The sequence below is a fragment of the Paralichthys olivaceus genome, chromosome 2 (genome assembly GCF_024713975.1).
Source record: "Paralichthys olivaceus isolate ysfri-2021 chromosome 2, ASM2471397v2, whole genome shotgun sequence".
NCBI classification, from domain to species: Eukaryota; Metazoa; Chordata; class Actinopteri; order Pleuronectiformes; family Paralichthyidae; genus Paralichthys; species Paralichthys olivaceus.
Window position 1 is genome coordinate 15112781 of NC_091094.1, and position 25354 is coordinate 15138134.

The window sequence follows — 25354 nt, forward strand, 5'->3', positions numbered from 1 at the left end:
AGCAGCTCTACGTGAGCGCACTTTATTGCAGGTGTCTAAACGTGTTGACTTTGATCTCTTCACATGTTTCCGGTCGTCGCACTTCTCCTTTAAGCGCAGAAAAAAAATCCCCGTCCATGACGTCAGCAGTAAAACCTGCTCCGGCTGGGTGTCTGTCGCTCGCTCGGGGACTGAAGTGAGTTTCTGCGGCTGCTAATCGCGTCTTTTCCCCTCCTCTCGTCTCGTCTGTCGTCTGTTGAATGTTTCCTCTCGTTTCGCAACGTCGCTCTTCGGCTCGTGTGTTGTTAAGTTAGCGAGCCCGTCCTGTACCCGGTGTATGGGCCGCTTCAGAAAAGTTCCCGAAGTGCTCTTTGAGGTGGACGGCGGACACTACCGGAGATGGATAAGCTAACCGATAGCCGAGTTGTTAGCCGAGAATCATAGGTCAAGAATAGGATCGAGCTAGCATGCTAGCAGCTAGCTAGCTTAACATTTTATCGGCTAAGTGACTTTGTTAACCTGTAACGTCCAAACTAGTGTCGATGACCCCTCGGGCCTGGCAGCTACACGGTGAATAGTTCGTCAGAGACCGGCCAACACCACCACCACCACCACCACAGGACTCCGTTTTAGTTCCAAGAGAGGAAAGGGGCTGAGGAGTGTTGTCGAGAGGCGGCTGTTCATCTTTCAGCCCGGACCAGGAGCATGCTGTCCAACGCACAGAACCAGCCGCTGTTCCCCAACCCGGGGCAGCAGAACTCCGCGGGCCAGTTTCTGCCCTTCCACGCCAGACCCTCCTTACAGATCAAGAAGAACGCCATCACAGACGACTACAAGGTGACCAGCCATGTGCTGGGACTGGGCATCAATGGCAAGGTGCTTGAAATCTTGCAGAAGAAGACTGCAGACAAATATGCGCTGAAGGTAGGTTGTGCTTGATAAATAAACTGGGCAGAAGCCAAGGATGCACATAACTGAGGCTTAACCAGGAAATCTGAGTGTCACGGAAGAAAACAGGACCCCTGAGGTGTTGGTCTCAGCCGACGTCACCACAAGTTATGTCATTGGGCCCTTCCAGACTTTCTCAAGTCAGCTTTTCCACTTTCTGAGGTGTAAACACATTAGTTCAGAAAATAGATTGGATTCTAGATCTGGATTCATTCTTTTGCCTCATCAACTGCCTCATGTTTACTTCAGTCATTTATTCAGTACTTGTTACTGCCTTTTAAATGTTAATAATGGTTTCGTTTTTTCTTGGAGATAAACCTTATAAAATAGATAGAGGTGGTGTCAGCCAGTATGTTTTTATAGGGGTGATGCTGATATAGATTACTACTTGTCAAAGAGACAAATAATTGATATTTGGAAGCAATATATGTACATTTGCAGTAAAAATGAAAGTCCTACACAAAGTCTATAGACACCGGCCATGTTGTCCAGATGTTTCCAATATCTTGTTGAACACAATAATGTCAACAAATAACAAACATCTGTGTATAATGTAATACACTTCAATTACAACACAGAATGCATCCTCCATTGTGTCTCTACAGTTGATTCACCACCTCTAACCTTCATTAAGGGAGGATTTATTGTGGCACTTTTGTATTAGACTGCATTAACTCTAGACATATAACTTATATTCAAATTTCCTGAATCATTTTGGTGCATTTTTCACAACCTATGTACGTATAGTAACCACGATATGTCCTTTTATTCACAACACTTGTTATAACATTTATTAACATCACCATAGAACATTGTTTTTGAAACATAGAGGATTGTGATATTTTTTGTAACTTCAGCCATTTCTCTTGCATTACCTTCAATACACACTTTCACTTGATTACTGGAGCTGCTCTATTGTGCAAATGTGTTCCTCTGAGCTCATCTGTTTACATAGTAGTCTTCAGTGTTGATAGGCGATGTGCAATCAATCTACAGAGCGATGTCCATATCCAGGGACAGGCAGCAGCTTCACAGCCACAGTAGCATTTTTAAACTAATATAATTTATTAGCTATAAAAAAAATCGGATGATTGATTATCAATGGATCACAAATTAATAGTAAATAAAAGAGGACAAAAGGGGCAGTATGCTATGACCTCAAATTATATACCTGTTACATTTTGGTGTGTTGGTCACTCTAAGGTCACTCTAAACTTTAGAGTGACCAACAAAGTCTAAACAGAAATCCTGAGGACTGAATCTGCTTGAAATTTTTCACTATTTTCTTACATTTGTTGTCTGACTGATAGATAAGAGGAGGTAATCAACAGATAAAGTTTCTTTGTAATGATTTATTGCTTTTTGTGTGTCATGCTGGAGCTGGACTGTCCACTGTTATTTTATAAAAAAAACAACCACGTTTGTTAATTGGATATTAGTTCTCATAATATCTCCTCAAATAGAATAAAGTGGTTTCTCCTAATGCAAATTGAGACAAAGAGAGTTAAGTACGACCAGTGCAGGATATTTGAGGCTGATGCCACTTTTCACCAACTGAAAAAATATCAGATTTGGTTTTTTAATTGAGATTGTTAAATGTTTAGTGGCGGCAATTTTTCTAACCATAACTGGCCTAGAAGACTACAAATGGTATTTACTATACATAGGAGTTCATGCTCCTTGCAAGATATACAGTAGAGATATCATTTCTAAAGGACCTGAAGCACCTGAAAAAAAGTTTAGTGTTAGTGCAGATCAGACAACATACGACATCTGTGATAAGTTGCATCAGGCCAATGGTGTGAGACATTCCTGTGAAGAATGGAGTCCATGTTGTTGGGCTGTTTTTGTGTTTTCTTAATCAGCTCACGCATTTCTGCATCATGTGCTGTGATTGTTTTGCACCCCCATCTACTGTGATAAGATAAAACCATGAAAAGCAAATATTGGTTGATAGTTTCAGAACTGTGTGCCTTAGATTTAAAATTAGCTACCCCCCCTCAAACAGGTAAATTAGAAAAAAATCAGGGCTGAGTTATAAAGTGACTATTTATTAAATTTAGGATCTGCTTCATGAGATCACTTTCTGTATTGGTCATGACTAGGGATATCCCAATAGTCAATACCAACACCATGACATTTTCATGATTTTTGATACCGAAGTCCATACCACAACAAAAAACAAAACAATAAATCCCATTTACTTCAACACATACTCCTATTTGAACATACAAAAAAAACTGTAGCTATGTAACCCTCAAGTAAAAAAGAAAAAGAAAAGATAATTCATATTATAAAACAGAACAGTGGCATAAAGGAAAATTGAGATTTCAGTTGCTAGGTGTAGCTCAATGACTCTAAGGTAACAGCAGAGGCTGCACACACAATGTACTAACACGCACGCACGCACGCACACACGCGATATATCCACAACATACTAAGCTCTTTATCTTAGTTTGGCACAAATCTTAAAATGTAGAAAATCCATGTAAACCTATTTACAATTAGAGACATTTTAAAGTAGCTTCAAATCCATCAACCACCACTGTCTGTATCTAAGCCTTCTGAAAACACCGGATAAAGGACAAATGTCACAGCAGTTTTCCACACACAGGTGACAGAAACATGACCCTGGAAGCCATGTATTAAGCTAGTCTGATTATGTTTTTCTCATCATAAAGGGGATCGTTGTGTAAAACATAGAGTGAACACACACGCACGCACGCACGCACGCACGCACACACGCACACTTTCTCCCTCTCACTCTATAGAATTGAGTAATGGTTAAAATTAGTTAAACTAATAGTATAAAACAAATATTATCTTGCTCTTGGCAATGCACAAGCCAAATGGATTGTAATAACTAATAAATGTCATTAATAATAAAAAATCTCAGGAATAGGAAAATGCTATGATGTATCGTAGCTACAGGAGTTTCTGGAAATTTTGTTGTGCACATAACAATGTGTGATGAATATTTCAGCATTTGAACTTCTGGACAAATGAAACCTGTGAGCTCCCCCAGTGCTTTTTATATACATACGTATAAATACACTTTTATTTAAAGGCCTCTGTGTGATTTTGATTAGATTGCATTCCCTAGCCCCATACCATAAACTTAACTCATCCACCCACCCATCCATTATCTATACCTCTTAACCTGTAAGGGTCGCAGGGGTGCTGGAGCCAATCTTAACCTCAACAGGTACTCCAACCCTAACCTTAAACTACCCTAACCTTAAACTACCCTGAACTAAAACTAAGTCTTAATCCTCTGAGGACTTGCATCAAAATGCCCTCTCTCTATAAGGTCTAAAGGCTACTCAATTTTGTGTAGTCATGTTCAGTTGAATTTTCATGTTGAATTTAAGTGAATTTATTTATTTTACAAATAGTTGTGGTATCCAGTTTTCCCTCACACCCTTTGTTCTTTCCACACTTTGCCACTGTAAACATCTAACAGGTCTTACATTGCATTTGTAAGGGTCTTACAAAGGTCTGGAAAAAGTCAGCTGTAACTTGTAGAAACCTGCAGAAAGGCTGAGTTTCTTCCAATTCTTAGCATTTGCTTCCCTGTTATCTTCTCATGCTCTTTCAACAGACGTTAAGCCAAAAGACAGAGACCTTTACTGAATTAACTATTGAACTAATGCCCTTTTTGTTCTAGACGCTGACGTCAGCTGAGTCAGCTCTATCTCATCGTCTCTGTTTAATAGAGTTAGACTAGATGGCAGGATTAGAAATCGGCCAGCTTGGCCCAAGGTGACATCACCTTGTGAAACTTTTCCTTCTCTCTTGAATGAATTTATGCTGACAATGCCGGTGAAGTTAGTGTCTGTGGAAAAGAGACTGGCAAAGCAATAGAAAAAGAAAGTTCTACAAATTAATATTTTACTACTTTGCAACAGCCTGTGTAGTTTTTGCCTTAGACAAAGCTACGTACCTTTCTGTGTTGACAAGTTTGCCTTCAAGTGTCCTTTTGCTCAGACAATCTTGAAGGGTGTTAGGCATCTGCAAGTATCATCTTACGGTGACTAAATTTGTATGCACAAAAGAAACAAGGTTATCAGGAGCAAAAAGGTTAGGCCACAAGCTGACTGAAAATAGCACTGTTAAAAAACACAAAGGGTGTTTGTGTATAAGAACAGGAAAGCATATTTGTGTTAAGTTCAGTTTTAAAATATATCCATTCATTTGAAGGTATACTAGATGTGAAAACACTGCAGCATTTTAAAACTTTGGATAGTGCTAGCCACAAATTATATGGAGATTCCCTGTCTTTTACATTAGTTGAAGTTGAAAATGATCATGATACATGTCACATTGTTTTTCTTTTAAGTTTAGACTTAAAGGTACAGTGTGAAGAATTTTGTGATATCTAGAGTTGAATCTGCATGTTGAGCTGAACACCCCTCACCTCACACTACCCTCCCAAACATGAAAAGGTGTTTAGTTTGTCCAGTCTGGACTAATGTAAAAAACATGGCGGCCTCCGTAGAGAGGGTCCCCTCGATGTTAATATAAAGTATTTAAATATAAAGGGTCTTCTCTGGGGTAAAGAAAACTACAATTCTTACAATTTAGATGAAATTAACTAATGAAAACATCATGAGGATTATTCTACATTAAATATCTGCCAATAGATCCCTTTCACATAAATCATACACACTGGACCTTTAAGACTGATTTTACTCCTGGGTGAAGGATGTGGTTTTTGACTCTTAATGAGCAGAGAATGATGAGCAAAACATTATTAAATCTTAATATATGTTAAACCTCCTCTCTAGGACTGTACAATGTGTGTGTATGTGTGTGTACATACTTGGTGGTAAAGGATGCACCAATGCATAACTAGGTGCACAATTGGATTTAGGACAGGAGAACATGAGAGCCAGTCAATGGCATCAATGCCTTAATCATCCAGGAACTGCCTACACACACTGGCCACATGAGGCCGGGCATTGTCCTGCCCCCGAGGGAACCCAGGGCCCACTGCACAGCCCACTGCACAGCTTTGACAATCGTTCTGAGGATTGCATGGCTATGACATGGAGGTCTGTGCCACCCTCCAATGATATTTCTCCCAGAGCATCACTGACCCACCGCCAATAGCGCTGTGTGATGTTATAGACAGCATAACATTCACCATGGGGTCTCCAGACTTTTTCCACACCTGTCACATATGCTCAGTGTGAACCTGCTCTCATCTGTAAAGAGAACAAGACGCCAGTGGTGGACCTGTCAATTCTGGTGTTCTCTGGCGAAAGCCAATCGAGCTTCACGGTGCTGGGCTGTGAGCACAGGACTCCTCGTGCCACCCTCATGGAATCTGTTTCTGACAGTTTGGTCAGAAACATGCACACCACTAGCCTGTCGGGGGTCATTTTGTAGGGCTCTGACAGTGCTCCTCCCCTTCCTTCTTGCACAAAGGAGGGGTTGACTACTACTACCCTGTCCAGCTCTCCTTGTGTAATGGCCAGTCTCCTGGTATCTCCTCCATGCTCTTGACACTGTGCTGGGAGACACAGCCAACCTTCTTGCTTCTGCATGCAGTTACTGTCTCATGCTACCAGTAGTGACAAGGGCTCTTCCTCTCCATTGCACCTGCTATCACTTGTATTTGCACCAAAGCAGATGAAATTGATTCACAATAGCTTGGGCTTCCTTAATGGACTAATTGATATCCCTGAAGTTTAACTGACTTATTGTTATACCGTGACCGTTCCCTTAATTTTTTTGAGCAGTGTACATGTACTTATCAGTTTTTAAGCAACACACACACACAGGCTGACAAAAGAGGAACTGGAACCATTGGACGGTTCAAATGGAAATGTTTTTTTTTTTTGGAGAGTTTTATTTTCTCATGGGACTATTGTAGAGCAGAAGAATGTAGACTCTGCTTGAATTATATTCAAGTTGTGTGTCTTACCACTGACCCCAGAAATCTACACAATATAAATTGGTATTGCATTTAGGCTGTTTGTCTGATTAAAGATGAATGCAGCGATACAGAGGAAGAGCTGGGCCCATTCTTCAATAATGAGTTGGTCAGAAAAAAGGAAGGAAAAGGAGGGAGGGAGAGCGGAAGGAAGAGGTTCTGTTGTGGCCCTGAGTCGGTTCTCTATAGAGTAGCATCTATAAGAAGTATTCTTTGTCATATATAACATTTAACTGAATATTTTAGTTTTTTTTTTTTACAAATATCTTCTGTTTAAAATTTTGTAGACAAATTAATCAAGAGAATAACTGTCAGGTTAATCAATAATGAAAAGAATTGTTAGTTCCAGCCCTGGAATATTTGGCATGTCTGTATGAATTACCATGTTCCTCGCTACAGATAACGCATTCTGTATTGGGCAAGTTTCTTCAAGGTCACACTTTTTAAAATATTATTATTTTTGTATTTAAATCAAAAACTAGATGTTCCTGTACAAATTGAAACAGCTCTGGACATAGGGTGATGAAGATGAAGAAGAAAATCGTGTTTGATCCTTTAAGGGCCCCATAGTCTACTATGATTTCATTTTGAAACGGTAACACTGTGGCACAAGTGATGCCATTTAAAACTGAAATAGTGTGGTCATAATCTCAGGGAAAAGATTTGGGGGGTGGAAGCTTAGTTTTACCAATCACATTTGACCAGGCTTTGGCTGGAGATGGGAGATTAAAAGAGGTCTAACACATTGACCGAAATGCATCGGCTTTCTTATTTCTCTGCCTTCAGATTCAGATAGCTGTTAATCAAAATTAGCGAAAATGTCATCTGGATCTAAATCAAGTACACAAGTTATAGCTAGAAATGTTTTACTTGTGATAAAGACAGTAGTCCGACTGGAAACAGTTTATGGCAAACAGCAGTCAGTTTTGGTCTGGGTATCCACATACTGGCTTTAGCCCCATTCGTTGACAGACAATAGTCAGTGGGCCTACATTTGTGTGACGAGTGATTGCCACATGCAAAAGTCTAGTTATTGGCTAGGTGTTTGTACAGAGGAGCGTGTTATGTTAACGTGTTATGTTAACATGTTTGGGGAGAATGGACTCTTCATGTGTTACTTGGTCAGTATCTACAGCCTCACATATTGCAGTATATATGAAGGCCTAAGACGGCAAAGTCTGTTTATTGTCTATTCGAGACACATTACATTTCTGTGTTTAATCTCCTTTGTCCTTTGGGTGTAGTGGTTAGGGATAGTACATGCTGGACTGTCAATAACTCAGTGATCAGTGAAGGGATCTGTATTACAGCTTATGGTATTTAAAACTGTATTGTTTGTCAACATTCAGGCAAAACTGTGACAGGTCATTCAATGTAATTAGATTATGGAGAAAATATTTGTTTGACATTTGTCATAAGCAAACAGATTATGTGAAGTTAAAGCTCTTTTGACAAACATGTATAGTAGTGTTGTAAGCTCCTTTTGACATAACGTGATTTACTTCATTGCAGTTTATATTGTCTGTGACTGGGCCACACACTGACCGTGTCTTTCTCTGTTGCCTCCCTCTGTGTTAAGGGAAGTGTCTTTGGAAGGATGTGGTGTTGTGGTTGTTTATAGAAAGATCCAGAACTATCTGGTGTATCTGTGTACAGAGTAATTTCCAAGCTAATGTAGCACTCAGTCATGCTGAAACACCACCACCATATGAATGATTGTGAACACTTCTTCAATGATCTTTTAACAGAAAACTTTAATATATAATTTCTTCTGGACCTGTCGACCTCAGCTTCTTCAGTGTCTATATTTTTTTCTGCGTGGGTCTCATGATCAGTTTCCTAATAAGGAAGCTGGTTTTTACCATAAAGGAAGTACATTTTTTCTGTCGTCAGAGTAAGTTCATTCAATGCACTACATGCTCTGTTGCTCTTTTTTGAATATGAGCCAACTGACACCATGAAAAAAAGAAAAAGTTGTGCTCAATTTCTTAAGAATGTTACAAATTACAAAATTGTAATGCCCAAATTGATTATTAAAGTTCTCATTTATTTATTTCATATTGATCTCTAAATTGATTAAATTGGCAATTGTTTTGTAACAGTGTTGTGTTTAACTTCAAACATGATGGAAAAGACATGACAACATTAAACGAATAGTACTTAGACAGTTGATGGTTTGATGCTTGCTTAGTTTTTTCATATTTCCACAATATTTACCACATTGTCGAAATCCGCCTATCAATTTTTGTTTGTTTGTTGTTTACCAGGATTGCGCAAAAAACTCCTGTACAAATGACCACAAATCTTGGTGGAATGATGTAGTATGTGTTAGGGTAGAACTCATTCAATTTCATTTATTCTGGATCAGGGCCACAGCAGTTTTTTTTTTTTTGACTTTCTATAACATTGTGAGTTTTTATACAATGTTTTTGGTGTATTTTGATTGAATTTAACATACTCTGCACACACACAGTCCTGTGAGGCCTAGCAGATGTCTTTAATCAGATCATGTCCTATTGACACAAACATGTTTGCTGCTTCACTGAGTGTCAAACACACCCACACAGAAACATCTCTTTTTGTACATTGTTGTTTAACCCTTTTAATCAGCTTGAATGTCTCTTCTGATTTCGAGCTGAGCATAGCTTATCACTCCTCTATTATCTCTTTCTTGTACAGAGTTACAGTGATTCATCACCCTCACTGTCATTTTTTGTGATTATTCTGTATCGACCAGCATTTTTTTGGCTCATGAGTGGCAGGTGGAGGATGGGTGCTCCATTAGCTTTCTCCCATCCCACCTCCCACTGTCCTGACCTGGGATTGGGAGCCTTTGTGTTGGCTAGAGGAAGTGTATTGTGTGCACATCTGCCCCCCTCGTCACCCTCATTCTCCATAAGCTTCACTGTTTAGCCTCAAAGGGCCAACAGCAGATGGGGGGCTATGCAGTCACACAAGCACCAGCAGAGAGGTGATGGGGGGTGTGATCTCGTGTGTGTGTAATCCTTGTTAAAAAGATGGTGTGAAGTCTTTGTTTCTGGAGGGCAGGCTGCTATATTTAGATGCGCTAATATTATTTTGGATGCATGATTCTTGTTTCCAGCACATGCATGCATATATGTCAGCCTTTTAGTTCCTCTTTGACATGAGTAGAGCAGTCACAGACATCAGTTTAACAAGTAATCTCATTACATTTACTGCCTGTGCATAACATAGTACAACTTCTCGTGTTTTTACTTATTATTTAGTGATGTCAATTTAGATGTTGCAGTTGGTATGAAGATAACCAGGCATTTAGGTAGCAATGATTCAGAAAGCAATATTCAATGTAAGTGATGCAGCTTACTTCCAAGTGTGTTGATTTGTGGCCTTAAATGTGCAAAAATACACAAAACATTCAGTCTGTGTAAGCTAAGTGGTTGTTGAGAAAACAGAACTTTGAACAGAGAAATTATTTAAAAATGAATACAGCGACCGTGACAGCCTTTTTCTTCTGATGCATAAGAGTTTTGTGTATCCAGAATGGTAAAACAGTTTTTTTTTCTGGAGCATTTTGCGTGACGTCCGTATACATGTATACAATCTGAATATTTCAGAAAGAAATGTGAATGTCTGAAATATAGTTCAGTGCATCTATGACTCTTCAGAGAGACATATTCAAAATCAGTCCCACAGTTACTGTATGTCAGTAGTTCACTAGACAGAGCAGCTTTCAGCCTATATTCTTTATATAATGCTGAAAACACTGATGTTTGCAGTCTTGTAACTTCAATAATTTTCTGTATTGATGTTTGCATTAATTTTATTATACAATACAAGTAATGACATTTAGAGTAATGGGTTTTCTACCTTAGTTTCATCTTTATCTATTTGAAATGAGACATTTCATGTTATTTTTTTGAAATGGCCACAGAAATTTGTCTCTCTGCAGTAGTGAGTGAAAGTGTCCCAGGATTCCACAAAACAGTACATCAGTGTCCACATGTTCATGTGTCTGTTTGGTATCTTTTTCACTCTGCTGTGACGCAGGAGGACCCACCCTTGTTTGCTCTGTCATTAAGGATGGTTGAACTGTGCTCTGTGATTAGATAAAGCAGAGTAATACAACACTATGCCATTGCAGCTCTTGGTGGTAACAAAGATGCTTTTTTATTGGTCAGTCACTCATTCCTGTGACACGTTTTTCTCACATGAATAATTAAGACATTTTGTAACATACCATTACATTGAATACATTGAATCGACTCTGTAGTAGCCCTTCTTTGAGTCTTAAAATGTTTTTAAAAATAAATCTGGCTGTAATTTATATGAACATGAACTCTACATTGCTGTGAGAGGTAAAATTAGCCTTTTATGTTGCTCATCCTGGCTTCACAGATGGTGTAAAGATGGTCTACCAAGGTGTCTGAGGCTATAGGAAACCTTGAGACGATAAAGCATGTGTATCGGATCACATTTTGTCTGAAGATAAGAAGAAGAGCATAGCTGGCGAGGGGGCATGTAGCGGGATTGGTCGCCTCGTATCTCAGGAGTTTGCGGCTCTGGGCTGGTGTTGTGGGATATAAACCAGGATGGGATGAAAGAAACAATTATAATGGTTAAACAGAGCACAGGCAGCAGATTCCACTACTATCTTAACATACAACATTTTGACTTTATAAGCAATCATGGGACAAAACTATTATCATTATGTGACCTGTACCTTTGGAACTAAGCAGCGATTCATCAGTACTTTTACCTTTTATTAATATGTCTTTTGGTGTAATTTCATTTTAATGAAATCCCAATACTAAACTTAAAGGTACAGTGCGTAGAATTTAGAGATACCTAGTGTTGAAATTGCATGTTGCAGCTGAACACCCCTCACCTCACCCTCTCCTTCCAAAAGTGAAAAAGAACCTGTCATAAAAACTCAAAAGGTGTTTAGTTTGTTCAGTCTGGACTAATGTAAAAATATATGGCTGCCTCCGTAGAGAGGGTCCCCTCGATGTTAATATAAAGTATTTAAATATAAAGGGTCTTTTCTGGGGTAAAGAAAACTACAATTCATACAATTTAGATTAAATAAACTAGTGAAAACATCATGAGGATTATTCTACATTAAATTTCTGCCAATAGATCCCTTTCACCTAAATCTTACACACTGGACCTTTAATCCATCTGTCATATTGTTACTATAACACAACAAGCCTGGTTTTATTTTTAAACATGCATGAATACACAAATGAAAACTTGATGCTTTTTTTGCACAGTTTGACTTTCTTTTTGGGTTTGAGTTCAGGCTTTTCGCCAGTAGAGGTGTGTCCTGGTTGAACTGGGTGGACTACTTTTTAACTGAGTTAAAAGAAAACATCTTCAGGCAATGGACTGAGTCAGGTCTGTGTATATTTACACAAACAACCAGGTTAAAGTCCTCTACACGGCTATCTAATTTAATGTTTTCATGTTACGATAATATATTTAAGAATTCTTCATTCAAATGACTAGACCTATGTTATATATTTTTTTGACGTGTGTACTTGCATTGTTCAAACATATAGAAATCCACTATGTTTCATTGTGGTCACCTTTTAACTGCATTATATCCAGCCTGCTATCACTTTCAGGCCAATGATGTATGATGAAGGAAAAAAGCACTGTTAGCCAGTTGGCTGTTTTTCCTGCCACTGTTTGTATATAGGTAATTCACAATGTTTCACTATCATTCGTTGCTGCATAACGTGACTAAAACTTTAGTACATTACCTCATACGTTAACATGATTTGTGCCTTGGTCACATCAAGTAAATTTTCATTTCCAATTGTGGTGGAGACAACAACTCCCATGATCCCACACTGCTTCACAACGTCCTCAAACTAAGTCCTTTGACAAGAGAACCCTTGCATCCGAAGATGCATATTGTACGTTTAAGACCTGCAGTGACAGCAATGCGACAGGATGAAAGCAAAGATCATATACAAATACATACTCACATTCAAAATAACTGCCTCCGAAGTCAAACTTAATCTGACACATAGAAGCTTCTAGTAGTTGCTCCATGACAGAACATTTCACTATTTGTAATGTTCAGACACAGCTTTCCCTCTCCTCACTGCCATCCACCCTTTCATAGACAAAGTCAGTCACATTTATCACTAATACACTTATGATAAGTAAGTTATGCTACCAAAATAAAGTAGGTAGGGTAGAGTCTGATTACTGACCTGTGGTTAAACAGTTTACCAAGATGCATGTCATGTTATTTGTGCTCCACCATGGTTTTCTTGAGTTACAGGGGTTTGTCTGTGTATGTAAATGTGTAATTCGTGCCAGGCCACAGCAGAGTCTCCCAACTCTTGTTTCCCGCTGGGACGAAGCCCACTGTTATGTTGTGACCGTGGGTAGGGTTGGAATGTAATACATGATGAGACGGACAGACGATGGCTCATTGTCAAAGCTACAAGGCCAAATTCTTTCCACTGACTGACAAGGATATTTTTAAATGTGAGATTGTATTCTATAAAGTATAATTAAATCTCTATAAACAACCAGAGGTACTTAGTCAACATTAAATTGTCACAACTTTACAACATACTACAGGCAGCTGTTTCTTAAAAGTAAGAAACACTGCTGTGAGTAGTTTCTTTATACCAGATAACATTAAGAAAAATAACTTGTAAAGTTAATTAAATAACTCTTTCATTTTAAGGTATTGCTGTATAATCAACATGTTCTCCATTTAAGTTCAGTTACAAAATATAGTTTTATTCTGATACAGGCTGAAACTCATACTTATCTTAGATGAACATTATTAGTTAATAAATTAATTTAAAAAAAGGTGATATCGGTTTTATATGATAAATTATTTGTTTTTAAAATTATTAATACCTGAATTTGATTCACAGAAAACATTTCTTCACATCTTTCTGCTGTAGGGTGGTAAATAAAATTTTACTGTTGGAGAAGAATAAAAATGTCAATGAATAAACAAATGGTGGCCGGTGTATTGAAGTAGTGTCTCACACAGAGGGTGCTACATTCACACCAGACTAGTTGAGAGAAAAAAAGAAAATATTTTCACCATTCTGCCAGCTGATGGCAGCACTGCACTTCTGACTTGATAGTGACTGTTGATGTAATATAGTAGTGGCATCCACTTGGTTTTCGGTTGTGCAAGTATAAGATCTTTATTGTGGGGAGGAAACGAACAGTTAAAGAAAAATAGTTAATACTAGTTTGTAGTAAATTTTAATATTGAATATTTACGTTTGTCTTTGATATTAATCAGCCTCACCCTCCATGCTTCTGTTCTTCTGTCCAGATGCTACAGGATTGTCCCAAAGCCCGTAGGGAAGTGGAGCTCCACTGGAGGGCGTCACCATGTTCCAACATCGTGCGTATCATTGACGTCTACGAGAACCTCTATCAAAGCAAGAAGTGTCTGCTTATTGTGATGGAGTGGTGAGTGCATAGTCTTGGTGACACAAAAACACTCAAATATTTGTCAATTACCGTTCATGTGAAATCAGACATGTTTCTATTTTGTTTGGTTACAAATGGTGATGCTGATTGATGATGAAGTTATAGTAAGTCTTTAAGCTGTGGTGAGATACTGGTTATGTCAAACTTTGTTCTTAGCCAGGTTAATTATTGTAAATCTGTTTTGTATGACCTGAGTAGAATATGAGCCATTTCTTTTAAATGAGCTTAATATATTTTCCATGCCTTTTGTATTTCCATCTTGCAAAACTTCAAAGCCCCACACCCACATCTTGTCACACGTGCCTTCATTAAGTCTGTGGTTTACATTGTAATGCAGAGGTAGAGGTCCGACACACTTGCGTCGCAAAACTACTGCTGCCGATGACTAATTTCCTTGTGAAAATGAGCTCAGCAAGAAATGCCTATTATGAATAGTATCTATTCTGACGAAACTAAAAGGTTTCCAAGAATATTACACTAGGACAAACGACTTACAATTCACTCTGTTTCCTTCTACACTACAGAAATTGAGTCAGTCTGATGATGCTGTTTAGGATTTAACCCATGTTGTGTAAGAGGTCACTAAAGCTGTTTTCAGATATCAACTCCAAGTAAAATCTGGAGAATTGGCTACAGAGTTTACCCAGAGTCTGCCTTTGACACATGCACAACATGGCGGGAGGTTCTCAGCACAGACACCTTCCCAACAGCAACAAATCCTTCACATTATTTAGACAAGAAGTGGAGCAGACAGAGGCAGGAAGTATCTCCGCTGCGTAGATCACGTGAGTGCGTTTACAGCACCCAACCCCCTTTTCAGCTCTTATCTCCACAAAGTCTCTTGTAATCTTCGGTGGTGTCTATCCCGTGTATGACTGCTTTTTCCTGTTGGTGAATCTAGTGGAGGATGCCCTGCTGTGTTCACACATCGTCATCTCCTGGATTTCTCCGGACTTTATACTAGGAGATCAGTCGGATAAAGTCCCTAGAAAATGCAGAGCTATGCGTCCATGTTGGTTAAATTGCAATTGCACTGGTACCAATCTGAGCAGCCATGGTTCCGGTTGGGTACCGGAGTTTTGTGCTAATCACACGGCTGGTACCTACCTGACCGTATCACAATGCAGATTTTGGTTCCTCATTTTGTTAATGATTCAGCATGCTGGCTTGTTTTTCTTCATGATTTAATTATCAGGTATTATAATTGATGAGGGATTCAAAGAGTCTCACTAGCATACAAACCTTCTCACAGCTGTGCAGTGTAACACCATACTTGAGACCAGTGTAGATTTTCCCTTAATCACCATAGTAAATCCTAATAGTTCCTTGGAGCTGGTAAAGTGCTGAATGGTCTCACATGGAAACTGGACTCTTGGCTTAAAGGTACAGTGTGTAGTTTTAGTAATATCTAGTGGTGAAATTGCATGTTGCAGCTGAATGCCCCTCACCCTCCCCTTCCAAACACAAAATATAACCTTTGGTAGCTTCAGTTATGAAAAGGTGTTTAGTTTGTCCAGTCCGGACAACTAATAAAAAAATCGCGGCCTCTGTAGAGAGGACCCCCTTGATGTAAATAGAAAATATTTAAATATAAAGGGCCATTTCTAGGGTAAAGAAAATTACAATTAATACAATTTACATGAAATGGACTAGTGAAAACATTAAGGATTATTCTACATTATATTTCTGCCAATAGTTCCCTTTCACCTAAATCTTACACACTGAACCTTTAAGCTCTGTACAGTTGCCAACTCTGAACATTTCCAGAATGTTTAGGTTACTGAGCACGTGGGAATATGGCTTAGATCGTCCCTGCAGTCGTTCACTTATAGTGGAATAACATTTGGTGAACAATACAAAGACACAGCACTAAACAAAAGGGGGAGAAAGACTTTATATTCATATATTTATACCGATATCGATGTAGAAAGTGATTACAGTTTTGACCTGATTCAGAGCTTCATTATATCACTGTTATTAAGGGTGTTTTATTAATTTAGAAATATCTTGATAATGCGCCTACATAAGCAGTTGCTCAACACATATACACACATGATCTGCCAGTGTGGAATGTGAAACCATTCAATCTGCAGAGTAAGTGTTCTCTCATACTTACACTCTTGCTTCCAAGGTGCAACCAGTTCACCTGGTTTTAAAGGGAATGGGACTGGTTAGTTGCATGTTACACTCAAAACACAAACCCTGACTAATTTAGAGACTAAGTACAACTGACCATTTTTTCAACTATCAAACAAACTTAACTGCACTTGTTTTAGATGTTTCAGATCATGTGCTGCATTTGCACATGCAGCTTTTGTGATAAACATGGGCTTTTAGTGTGAATGTATGAGCGGTCAGTTTGGTGCCTTTGCAGCATAAGCACTGTGTGAGCCAATGAGGTAAAAAGTAGAACTTTTTTTTCACTGGCTCTCTCGGTCCCTCCCTACTCACGGACTGTGCGGATTTGTGAGCTGAACTCGAATATGCCATGCGGATGATTAAATTATGAAATTATAAAAAGTTATCCTCTTAGCATTTCAGTTGTATTTCAAAGATGAAGGGGTCTATAGCCGATCATTTGAAAAACATACTGAGGAGGGAGGAGCCATGTGGAGGAGAGGGACAGCTAATGAGAGCTCACGACTTTGACGCAGATATTTAGAGTGCCGACTGCATTTAGAGTACAGATGCAGGCAGGGTGGTTGGCTAAAGCAGTAGCTGTGTTTGCTACACAACAGTGCTGTACTGCGTATATAGTAATCGCTGTTGCTTGTCTGCTGCAGGCAACTCTAAACTTGCAACTGGGTCAACCCAGTATATGCTTGAAAACACAGGCACGAACTAACGATGTGGCCCATGCCCAGTTAATAAGGGGGATATGTGATGCTTCTATTTCTTTACTATTCTTATGTTTTCTTTTGAAATTATGTTACAGGAGATTATCTATCTTCCATTCCAAGTTGCAAGTCACTGTCAGTCTTTTACATCAATACAAAACTATGTGTTAATCAAGACAACTGTCTAAGAGCAAGATTGTTTGTGAATACTGTCAAAAACGGTGTGCCCAAATAATGTGTTGGTGTGAGAAAGTTTTTGTGACCAGTGAACAAGATGATTCAGACTCCTGCTGCAGAATCAGTAAGCTACCAAATACAAATTGCTGAAAGTGACAGTTAACACTGCACCTTCTGATCATTACAGCTAATGTCAATTTATTCAGCATGCATTTCATAAAATGACAAACATTGATTAAACAAATATTGTTTTAAACCTTGGTTCAATATTTTGGATAAGTACATCTTATCATCCCCGTTGCCGAGGTGTTTCTACATAATACGCAGGATGTGAAAGAAAGATTACACATGTATAAGGGTTTGTTCAGTGTTCCTGCTGTGATGGTGTGAAGTGTGCGATCTTATTACTTCCATTCTCATCAAATCTTTAAGTATCTATTCTGCTGATGATTCATATGACACCTGAAGGCACTTTCAGAAACACAGAGGGAGAAGTTGGGGTGAGAGACCACATGCTTAACTTTTGACCACATAAGAACAACCATCAAGCCACGGTGGGGGAGCTGGGCAGTTCGCTGGCAGTCTCACAGCTACTAGATAGTATGTTTGCCATTTTCCTCTCAAGATGTGTGAAAGGCTGAACTTGTTGCATTGAAGTTCTTTTGATATCAGAATATGATGCATCAAGCGGCTTTCTTTTTCTCCATATACAAAAAGGGAATGATTCATTGTGAGAATTGTGTGCTGTGGTTAAGCGTAGCCTTCCCACGGCTCCAAGACTGAGGACTCTGCTATCCAGTTAACACACACGAGCCTGAAGAATCAGTCATGCATCTTTATTCTCACACACACAGACACAAAAATTTAGCATTGATGATTCGAACTGAAACTCACAGTTATACTGGGCAAAACGTTTAAATGAAACTCAACACCAAGTATAAGCTGAGTGAGATTTTCTCATACATATAATTGAATTCAGGTTCACAACCATTATCTTTGTACTGGACCATGCTTTTTAATTTTTTATACCATATTCTTTATTCTGTAAGTCTTAGTCATGGATGTGTCTGTACTACTTTTGTAAATACCCCTCAGTAAATTCATGTTCTTTGTGGATCAGTGATACTCAGCAATATTGCCAGTATTATAATAGCTTTTTTAACTACCATGCTTAATCAGTGTTTGGCATTATAAAATACTTTGAAACTGTGAAATGGTGAACTCCTGTGTAACTCAGTGTCTCATACTCAGAATAAAGGTGTGCAATGGACATAGATGTTGTATAAATTGGCCATGAAACCTAAATGTTTGAGATTTTGACGGTGGTTTCTTTTGTATGATCAACAATTAACGAATAGAATTGTTGTTAATTAATGAATAGAATTAGAAAGTATATGCAGCATTAAAGGGACATGTTTAAAACCCTTAAATGTGTAGGACTGACATTCTTCTTAAATGATTGTCTTCTGGCCATTGCCAATGTGCAATGATTGTTGATGTTGAGATGACTCATCAGATGACTGTGTAGTTTTAAATAACCTGCAGATTGCTGACCTGGTCTATTTCATGACTGTTCGTGTACAAAAGGTGTGAACTATTCATCCAGTTAAGAAGAGTTGAATCCAGGGAAACTGGATGCAGTTGGAGTTACTTGAAGACGTTTCACAATCTTTAGTTTAGAAATGAGAGAGCCTCTGCAATGAGAAGTGAAGCATTTTCAGGTATCTACAGCCATGATTCAACTCTTCTATAACTGACCTGGATGACTGAGAATTTTTACAATTGCTGACAGTTTTAGGCTGGTCAACCAACAGACCACATCAGCAAACCAGTCAGAGTAAGAAAGAAAAAAAACTCTGTATCCTTTTTACTTCAAAACAACTGGGTCATGTTTCATACAGCTGAGGCACAATTTTGATACATCATACATCATTACATTCGGTAATTCTGCCTCGAATTTCGATCGTTTTGTGGTTCTGTGTTTTTTTTTGTTTTACCGACAGCCTTCCTTTGATAATTTTAGATCAATACTTGCTCAGGTCAATTTCCCCTTTTTGTTTCCATTCCTGTCAGTGCAACACACCACCACTAGGTGGACTAGGACTCTTATAGAATAATGACCTCTCTTGAGCTGCTTTTAGACATGCACTGAACCAGACATGATTCAATACATATTTCAAAGATCTATTGGCCTATTGAGACTTGTTAAAAATGTTTCTTGTGCACTGATCATTGACGTATTAAACATATTACAAAGTGATGGACATATTAAAAATGACCTGTGTAGACATGAGTATGAAAGAGGGTAAATGCTGTCATTCTTCAATACCCAAGCTTGGGAAATAAGATAAATGAGTTGATCTACTGAAAAATCTCAGTTCCTGACTCTCTTTTCCAGCATGGATGGTGGTGAACTTTTTAGTCGTATCCAGGACAGAGGAGACCAGGCCTTCACAGAGAGAGGTAACACTCTTATGTTGACTCAATCAATCAACATTCCTTACAACACTGCAATATTTTATCATGTGATTACATAATACACAACTGGCAGTTTTTGAACCAGCTGAATATAAAGATCAACTCTTAGGTCCATGACCTTACTAGTGATGTTCAAATTTGTTGGTATTTTTGACCTTGAATCTCTAAAATGTTTTTTTTTGTCTCTTTACTTCAGAGGCATCTGATATCATGAAGAGTATAGGCGAGGCCATTCAGTTTTTGCATGCAATCAACATTGCACACAGAGACGTTAAGGTTTGTATCCTAACTTTTCATCATCACACTATAGCATTTCTCTTGCTATGTATTGAGAAAGTAAAGTGAGCTGAGGAAGACTTCAATAGCTGCAGTAACTAATGTCTTCATTTTCTGAATGTTCCCCACAGCCTGAGAATTTACTGTATTCATCTCAGAGGACCACTGCCCTTCTCAAACTCACAGACTTCGGCTTTGCCAAGGAAACCACCTCACACAACTCTTTAGCAACTCCCTGCTACACACCCTACTATGTTGGTAAGAACTGTTCTATGAATTTAAAGTAATATTCATTCTACTCCTTGCTTATTAATTCCTCTTTTACACCAAAATTAGCAGTTATAAGCGTTTTTTTTAAATGCAGGTAAACTTGATTAAAGACGCTTGACTGCTTTCCCATTGTAAGTAGTAGTTTGCCTCTCTTTGACATCACAAACTTGTTGGAAACTGAGAGGCTCTTATTTCTCTGTCTTGCCAGTCTCGTATTTTGCATAATTCTAAGAAAAAAATCCCCTTTGCACCTAATTTTCCACATGTACACATGTATGTGAATTTCATAATTGTGTGCTGGAAAAATGCAGTGTGTAGCCTCAAAACAGAAGACAAATATGACATGGTCATCAGGATGTCATGTTTCTATCTTTCCTGATAGGAGCTAGAGTCAATAGAAACCTGTGTCTACTAAAGAGTCATTTGATCGTGGAGTGATTAGCGATTGTATATATTTCCATTGCGGACACAAGCCGAGTGCTAGTGGTTTTTTTTGACCCATGGAAAAGGGGCTTAAGACCAAGTAAAAAGTTAGACTGAATACCTTTCTCAACTCTCTCCCATCATCCCTCCCTTTGTATTTGCAGCTCCGGAGGTTCTTGGCCCAGAGAAATATGACAAGTCATGTGACATGTGGTCGTTGGGTGTTATCATGTATATCTTGTAAGTAGTAAATCTCTCATCTCTTCAGTCCATTCCTTGCTGAGTGCAGTATCTAATACTGTCGTGTTTAACCCTCACCAGGTTGTGTGGGTACCCTCCTTTTTATTCTAACCACGGTCTCGCCATCTCTCCTGGGATGAAGAGGAGGATCAGGATGGGCCAGTATGAGTTTCCCAACCCTGAATGGTCTGATGTATCAGAAGAAGGTAAGGATATACATGTGAACTGTTCACACTGTAGAAACAGTACAGTGCACGTTGTCAGGTGTTTATGTATATCGTCTATTTGTGTAAATGGGAACTACAGACTGGAGTTATCGAGCTTTAATATTTCAAACTGAGACTTAACCTTTTTTCTGTCTGTTTAAACATTAAAAAGATGGATTATTTTGTTTATAAAGAAGTGATAACTAAATCATATTTGAAAATTCAGGATACAGTTGTTTTGGCACCCTCCACATATTTCTCCTACATTAAGATACTTTCATTTAAATCAGATATAACATGTCAACACAACTGTGCATTTCACAAGCTTCTATATGTGGTCTTTATACAATGTCACATGGAAATGTTAGGAACAAGCAGGTCTTGACTCTGACCAAGAAATAGAAACTGACTCTCGCTGCTGTCAGTCAAATTCACCACAATCGAAAGTGATGGCTTATTTCCTTTTAGTAAAACAATTTAAAAAAAAAAAAAAAAAAGAAGCAACCTAATGAAGATTTGTCCTACAGCTGCCCAAAATCTTCTTCCATCACAGGGATGTATGGTGTGTGGTGGAAAAACAAAACTAGACTTACTTACAGTACCCACACAATCCTCACTGTGGCTGTATGTTCTTGCTGTTTTGCACACAGTAGGATTTCCCATTTCCATTTTAGAATAGGTGAATCTATCTGGCTTCTTCAAACGAGAAAAAACAATAGAAAAAATACATTACATGCCTCCATACCGCTCCTATGGTGTCATCCAAGTGTCCATAAGCCCTGACATTCACATTGGACTCGAAACAGCGTCAGACAGAATGCATTCTCTCAATGTTAAAGAAAGTTGGAAAGAAAACATCTGCCTTAAAATGTTCTTTGCCTTGCCCTCCCAAGTTTTGTAGAAACCCATGCAGTAGCTTTTGCGTGATCCTGCGAAAACATATCCTCATGTAATAATAGTCCAGTTTGTCAACATGCAGAGCCATGGGTCTGTTGGATTCAATTCAATGACTACAATTCATATGATAGTCACGGTAGTTAAGCTTCTCTTCTATTTAATGTTGTAAACAATATTTATGTTTGCAGCTAAATATCTGATTAGGACCCTCCTAAAGACTGAGCCAACCCAAAGGATGACCATCACAGAGTTCATGAATCATCCATGGATCAATGTAAGAACATGAGCTCTCTTGTAGATCACTCAAATATTTCAACTCAGTTGTTCAGGCTGATACCCCCTCAGTGAATTAAGATTTAGATTTTGTGTGTTTCTTCCTGAAGCAATCGATGGAGGTTCCCCAGACCCCTCTTCACACCAGCCGTGTACTAATGGAGGAGAAGGACGCATGGGAGGATGTCAAGGTGAGCTGTCTGCTTATTTGTCAGATGTATTTATTGATTAGTAAATTGAATTTTATAATCAACAAGCCGATTATATTTAAAAGATACAATTAGCTATAATTAGCTTACTAAAGCTGCCTTGAGACATGGACATAGCTCCGGACATTTTCCAGAGGGACTGTATGTGAGAACATAAATATCTGCCCCATAGTATAATGTCTGAGTGAGCCTATGTGAGAATAAGACTGTTACGCCTGGCTCTGAGGCCGCAACAACACAGACAAGGCAGCGTGATGTAGCGAATTACAATATGCTTTATTGATTTAACATAAACGGAAATGAGCGATGGAGTGTGAAAGTGAGCGTCAGTAGTGTGTGAGGGTGTTTGAGTGCTATGTAGTATGTGTGGTGCATGTTGTCAGGTGCAGAACATAACAAAAGTAGATGCAGCAGGATGGAGATCTCAGGGATGAGTGAGAGCGCAAGACAGCCCACGGCAGGGGGTTTATAACAGCAAGCCAATCAGGGAGCCCTGCACAGGAACTTCCAGCCGGCCAACAATCAGCAACCTGCAAGACACACCCACACAGCATACACACCATACACAGACAGGACACAGACATGGGCTGGGGCCGTAACAAAGACGCACAGCTATAAATGCTCAGCCCCATACGCAGGCTATGTGCGTACCTACAGCTTGCTTCGAAGCAGAAGCATGAATTGTCCTTTAGTCTTAAGTCCTGAAAGAATAAGTGTTTGCCGGGCTACTGCTGCATCGCTCCCCGACTGCTGCTGCTAATACCTGCTTGTAGGTCTAGTGTTAGTGATTGCTATAGCTGTTGCTCAATTAAAAAGGGAATATAAAGGGGCAATGTCATTATAGAAATGTGGCTTTTCTTCTGAAAGGGTTGTTTGACTGTGTTTTAATTCTGTGGTGAGTATCTCAAATAAAGACCATGAAATAAGCAGACTTTGTCCAAGTAAAGCAAGTTGCCTAATGAGCTCATCTTCATATTGCAGGAGGAAATGACCAGTGCCTTGGCAACAATGAGGGTTGACTATGAGCAAATCAAGATCAAGACCATTGAGGACTCAACCAATCCACTGCTATCGAAACGGAGGAAGAAAGCCAGTAAAACCATGGTGGACCCACAGTCTGCTGCCCACTGAAAGATGCATGCACATATAAACACAGGTTGTAAAAAGGAAGCAATAATTTGTCGACACGTGATCTGCATTGCATGGATTTTCTCAGTATTTTATTTTTCATGGCAAATTCTAATGTTTTTTTAGTGTTTGTTTTTATTACTCTACCATTTTAACAAGCCCATCACTCTGCCCTGACAGAGGAGGGTGTTGATCTGTGTTATGCATCACTGAAGAGATTATGAATTTTAGAAGGAGAGGGAGACTTGAGAAGGCTCTCTCCTCTCCCAGTTATCAGGTTGTGTGCTCAAAGGGTTTCGAACGTTGGAACGGAACATGAAGCCTTAGCATTAGCAGTAGTTCCCCTTACGCCCCAGTCATGTTCAAGCTCTAGCCCCCCCAAACTTGTGAATGTTTTATCAAATGGCTAAATCCCCCAAAAATCAAGGGAAGGTATCTTTTACAGAGTAAGGAGATGTATTTTGAACTGACAAGTAGAATGTAAGGACTCTGTCACTGACTGTTAGAATTAGCTGGAAATCATTGCTCATTTGTGGGATTTGGACTGGGAGTGTCTGTCAGGTTCAGTTTCTCTTTGTGAATGTTTAGCAGAGGCCTATGCACTCACTTGAGGGCCATGTGCCATTCAGACAGAGCACCTCACTCGTGGTCCCTTTCTCCTTTTTTAATGTTCGCTTGTTCTTCAGGTAGATGGTTGTATGGCGGAGAAGGAGGGGCACGTTTAAAAGCAGAACCTGACTCGTCTTTCTCCTGCATGTAGCTCATAGGAAACAAATGATACTGTATTTTTTCATGGATTTTTAGCACAGGCCTTACTGAGTGTTGCAAAAGCAGCAGATCACTTTTAACCCCTACCTACCATTTGGTTCATGCTTTTACCAAATGTTTCGCTTCAGAATTTATAACATTGCCAGATTATATTTCAGGTTAACGCTATGCAGATGTGTTTGTCAGCTTGAAGTACTGCCAGGGCCTTTTTTTTGTTCGTGTTGATTTCTGTTTGCAGTTGTGTCGAACAACAATGCGGGGAGTTTGTGTGTTTTTATGTAAGCAGTAGCTCTAGCCTCTAGGGAGTACATGGTTCAGACTGGTCATTCAGAGTAAACTGTATGTTACACCAGCTCAACTGTCAGGAGCCTCAGTGGGATGGATCTGGTGCAATGCCGCTGTTCTCCAACACTCCTCCATAATTCCTGGAGGAGGGATAGGAAGCAGAAAGTACTGAGTATGACACACCACCAGCAAACTGTCATCACATTCAAAGAGGGTGTGATGGTTGGTTCCTCTATGTTCTGTTGAGTAAGAACGCTTCCCAGCTCACTTGGGATCAAGTGTTATCACTTCACTTTGTAGAATCACATCCGCATTATGTGTCTCATCGCACCCACAAATCTCTCACTGTAAAAATGTTCATTAAATGTTTGGGATGATGTTCCTTATTTTTTCTTTTCTTTTTTAATCTGTATGTTTTGGTTTTATCCCTCTCAACACTTTTTTGTAGTGGAAGCACAGATGCGTCTGCCCCCCCGTCCCCCCCGTCGTTGAGTCTGTTCTGCTCCACATGCTGTACTTTCTGCTTCAGCTTTGGATTAAAAAAAACACATAAAGCACAAA

The 25354-nt window shown here is 39.1% G+C and overlaps 1 protein-coding gene across 1 annotated transcript; it reads left to right on the forward strand.

The window, feature by feature from the left end:
• mapkapk2a (MAPK activated protein kinase 2a) lies at window positions 1-25354 on the forward strand. Its single transcript, XM_020086794.2, has 10 exons — window positions 1-903; window positions 14166-14305; window positions 19739-19803; window positions 20015-20094; window positions 20226-20352; window positions 20952-21027; window positions 21109-21233; window positions 22319-22404; window positions 22514-22594; window positions 23594-25354. Exons 1-10 carry the CDS (start codon window positions 685-687, stop codon window positions 23741-23743), a joined length of 1149 nt encoding a protein of 382 aa, XP_019942353.1. The 5' UTR covers window positions 1-684; the 3' UTR covers window positions 23744-25354.

Excerpts from the sequence above, each read along its gene's own strand:
- mapkapk2a (XM_020086794.2), top strand. The coding sequence starts at position 685 with ATGCTGTCCAACGCACAGAACCAGCCGCTGTTCCCCAACCCGGGGCAG. Across the intron at positions 19,804-20,014 it reads CCAGGCCTTCACAGAGAGAG|AGGCATCTGATATCATGAAG; the intron begins GTAACACTCTTA and ends TCTTTACTTCAG. Across the intron at positions 22,595-23,593 it reads ACGCATGGGAGGATGTCAAG|GAGGAAATGACCAGTGCCTT; the intron begins GTGAGCTGTCTG and ends TTCATATTGCAG.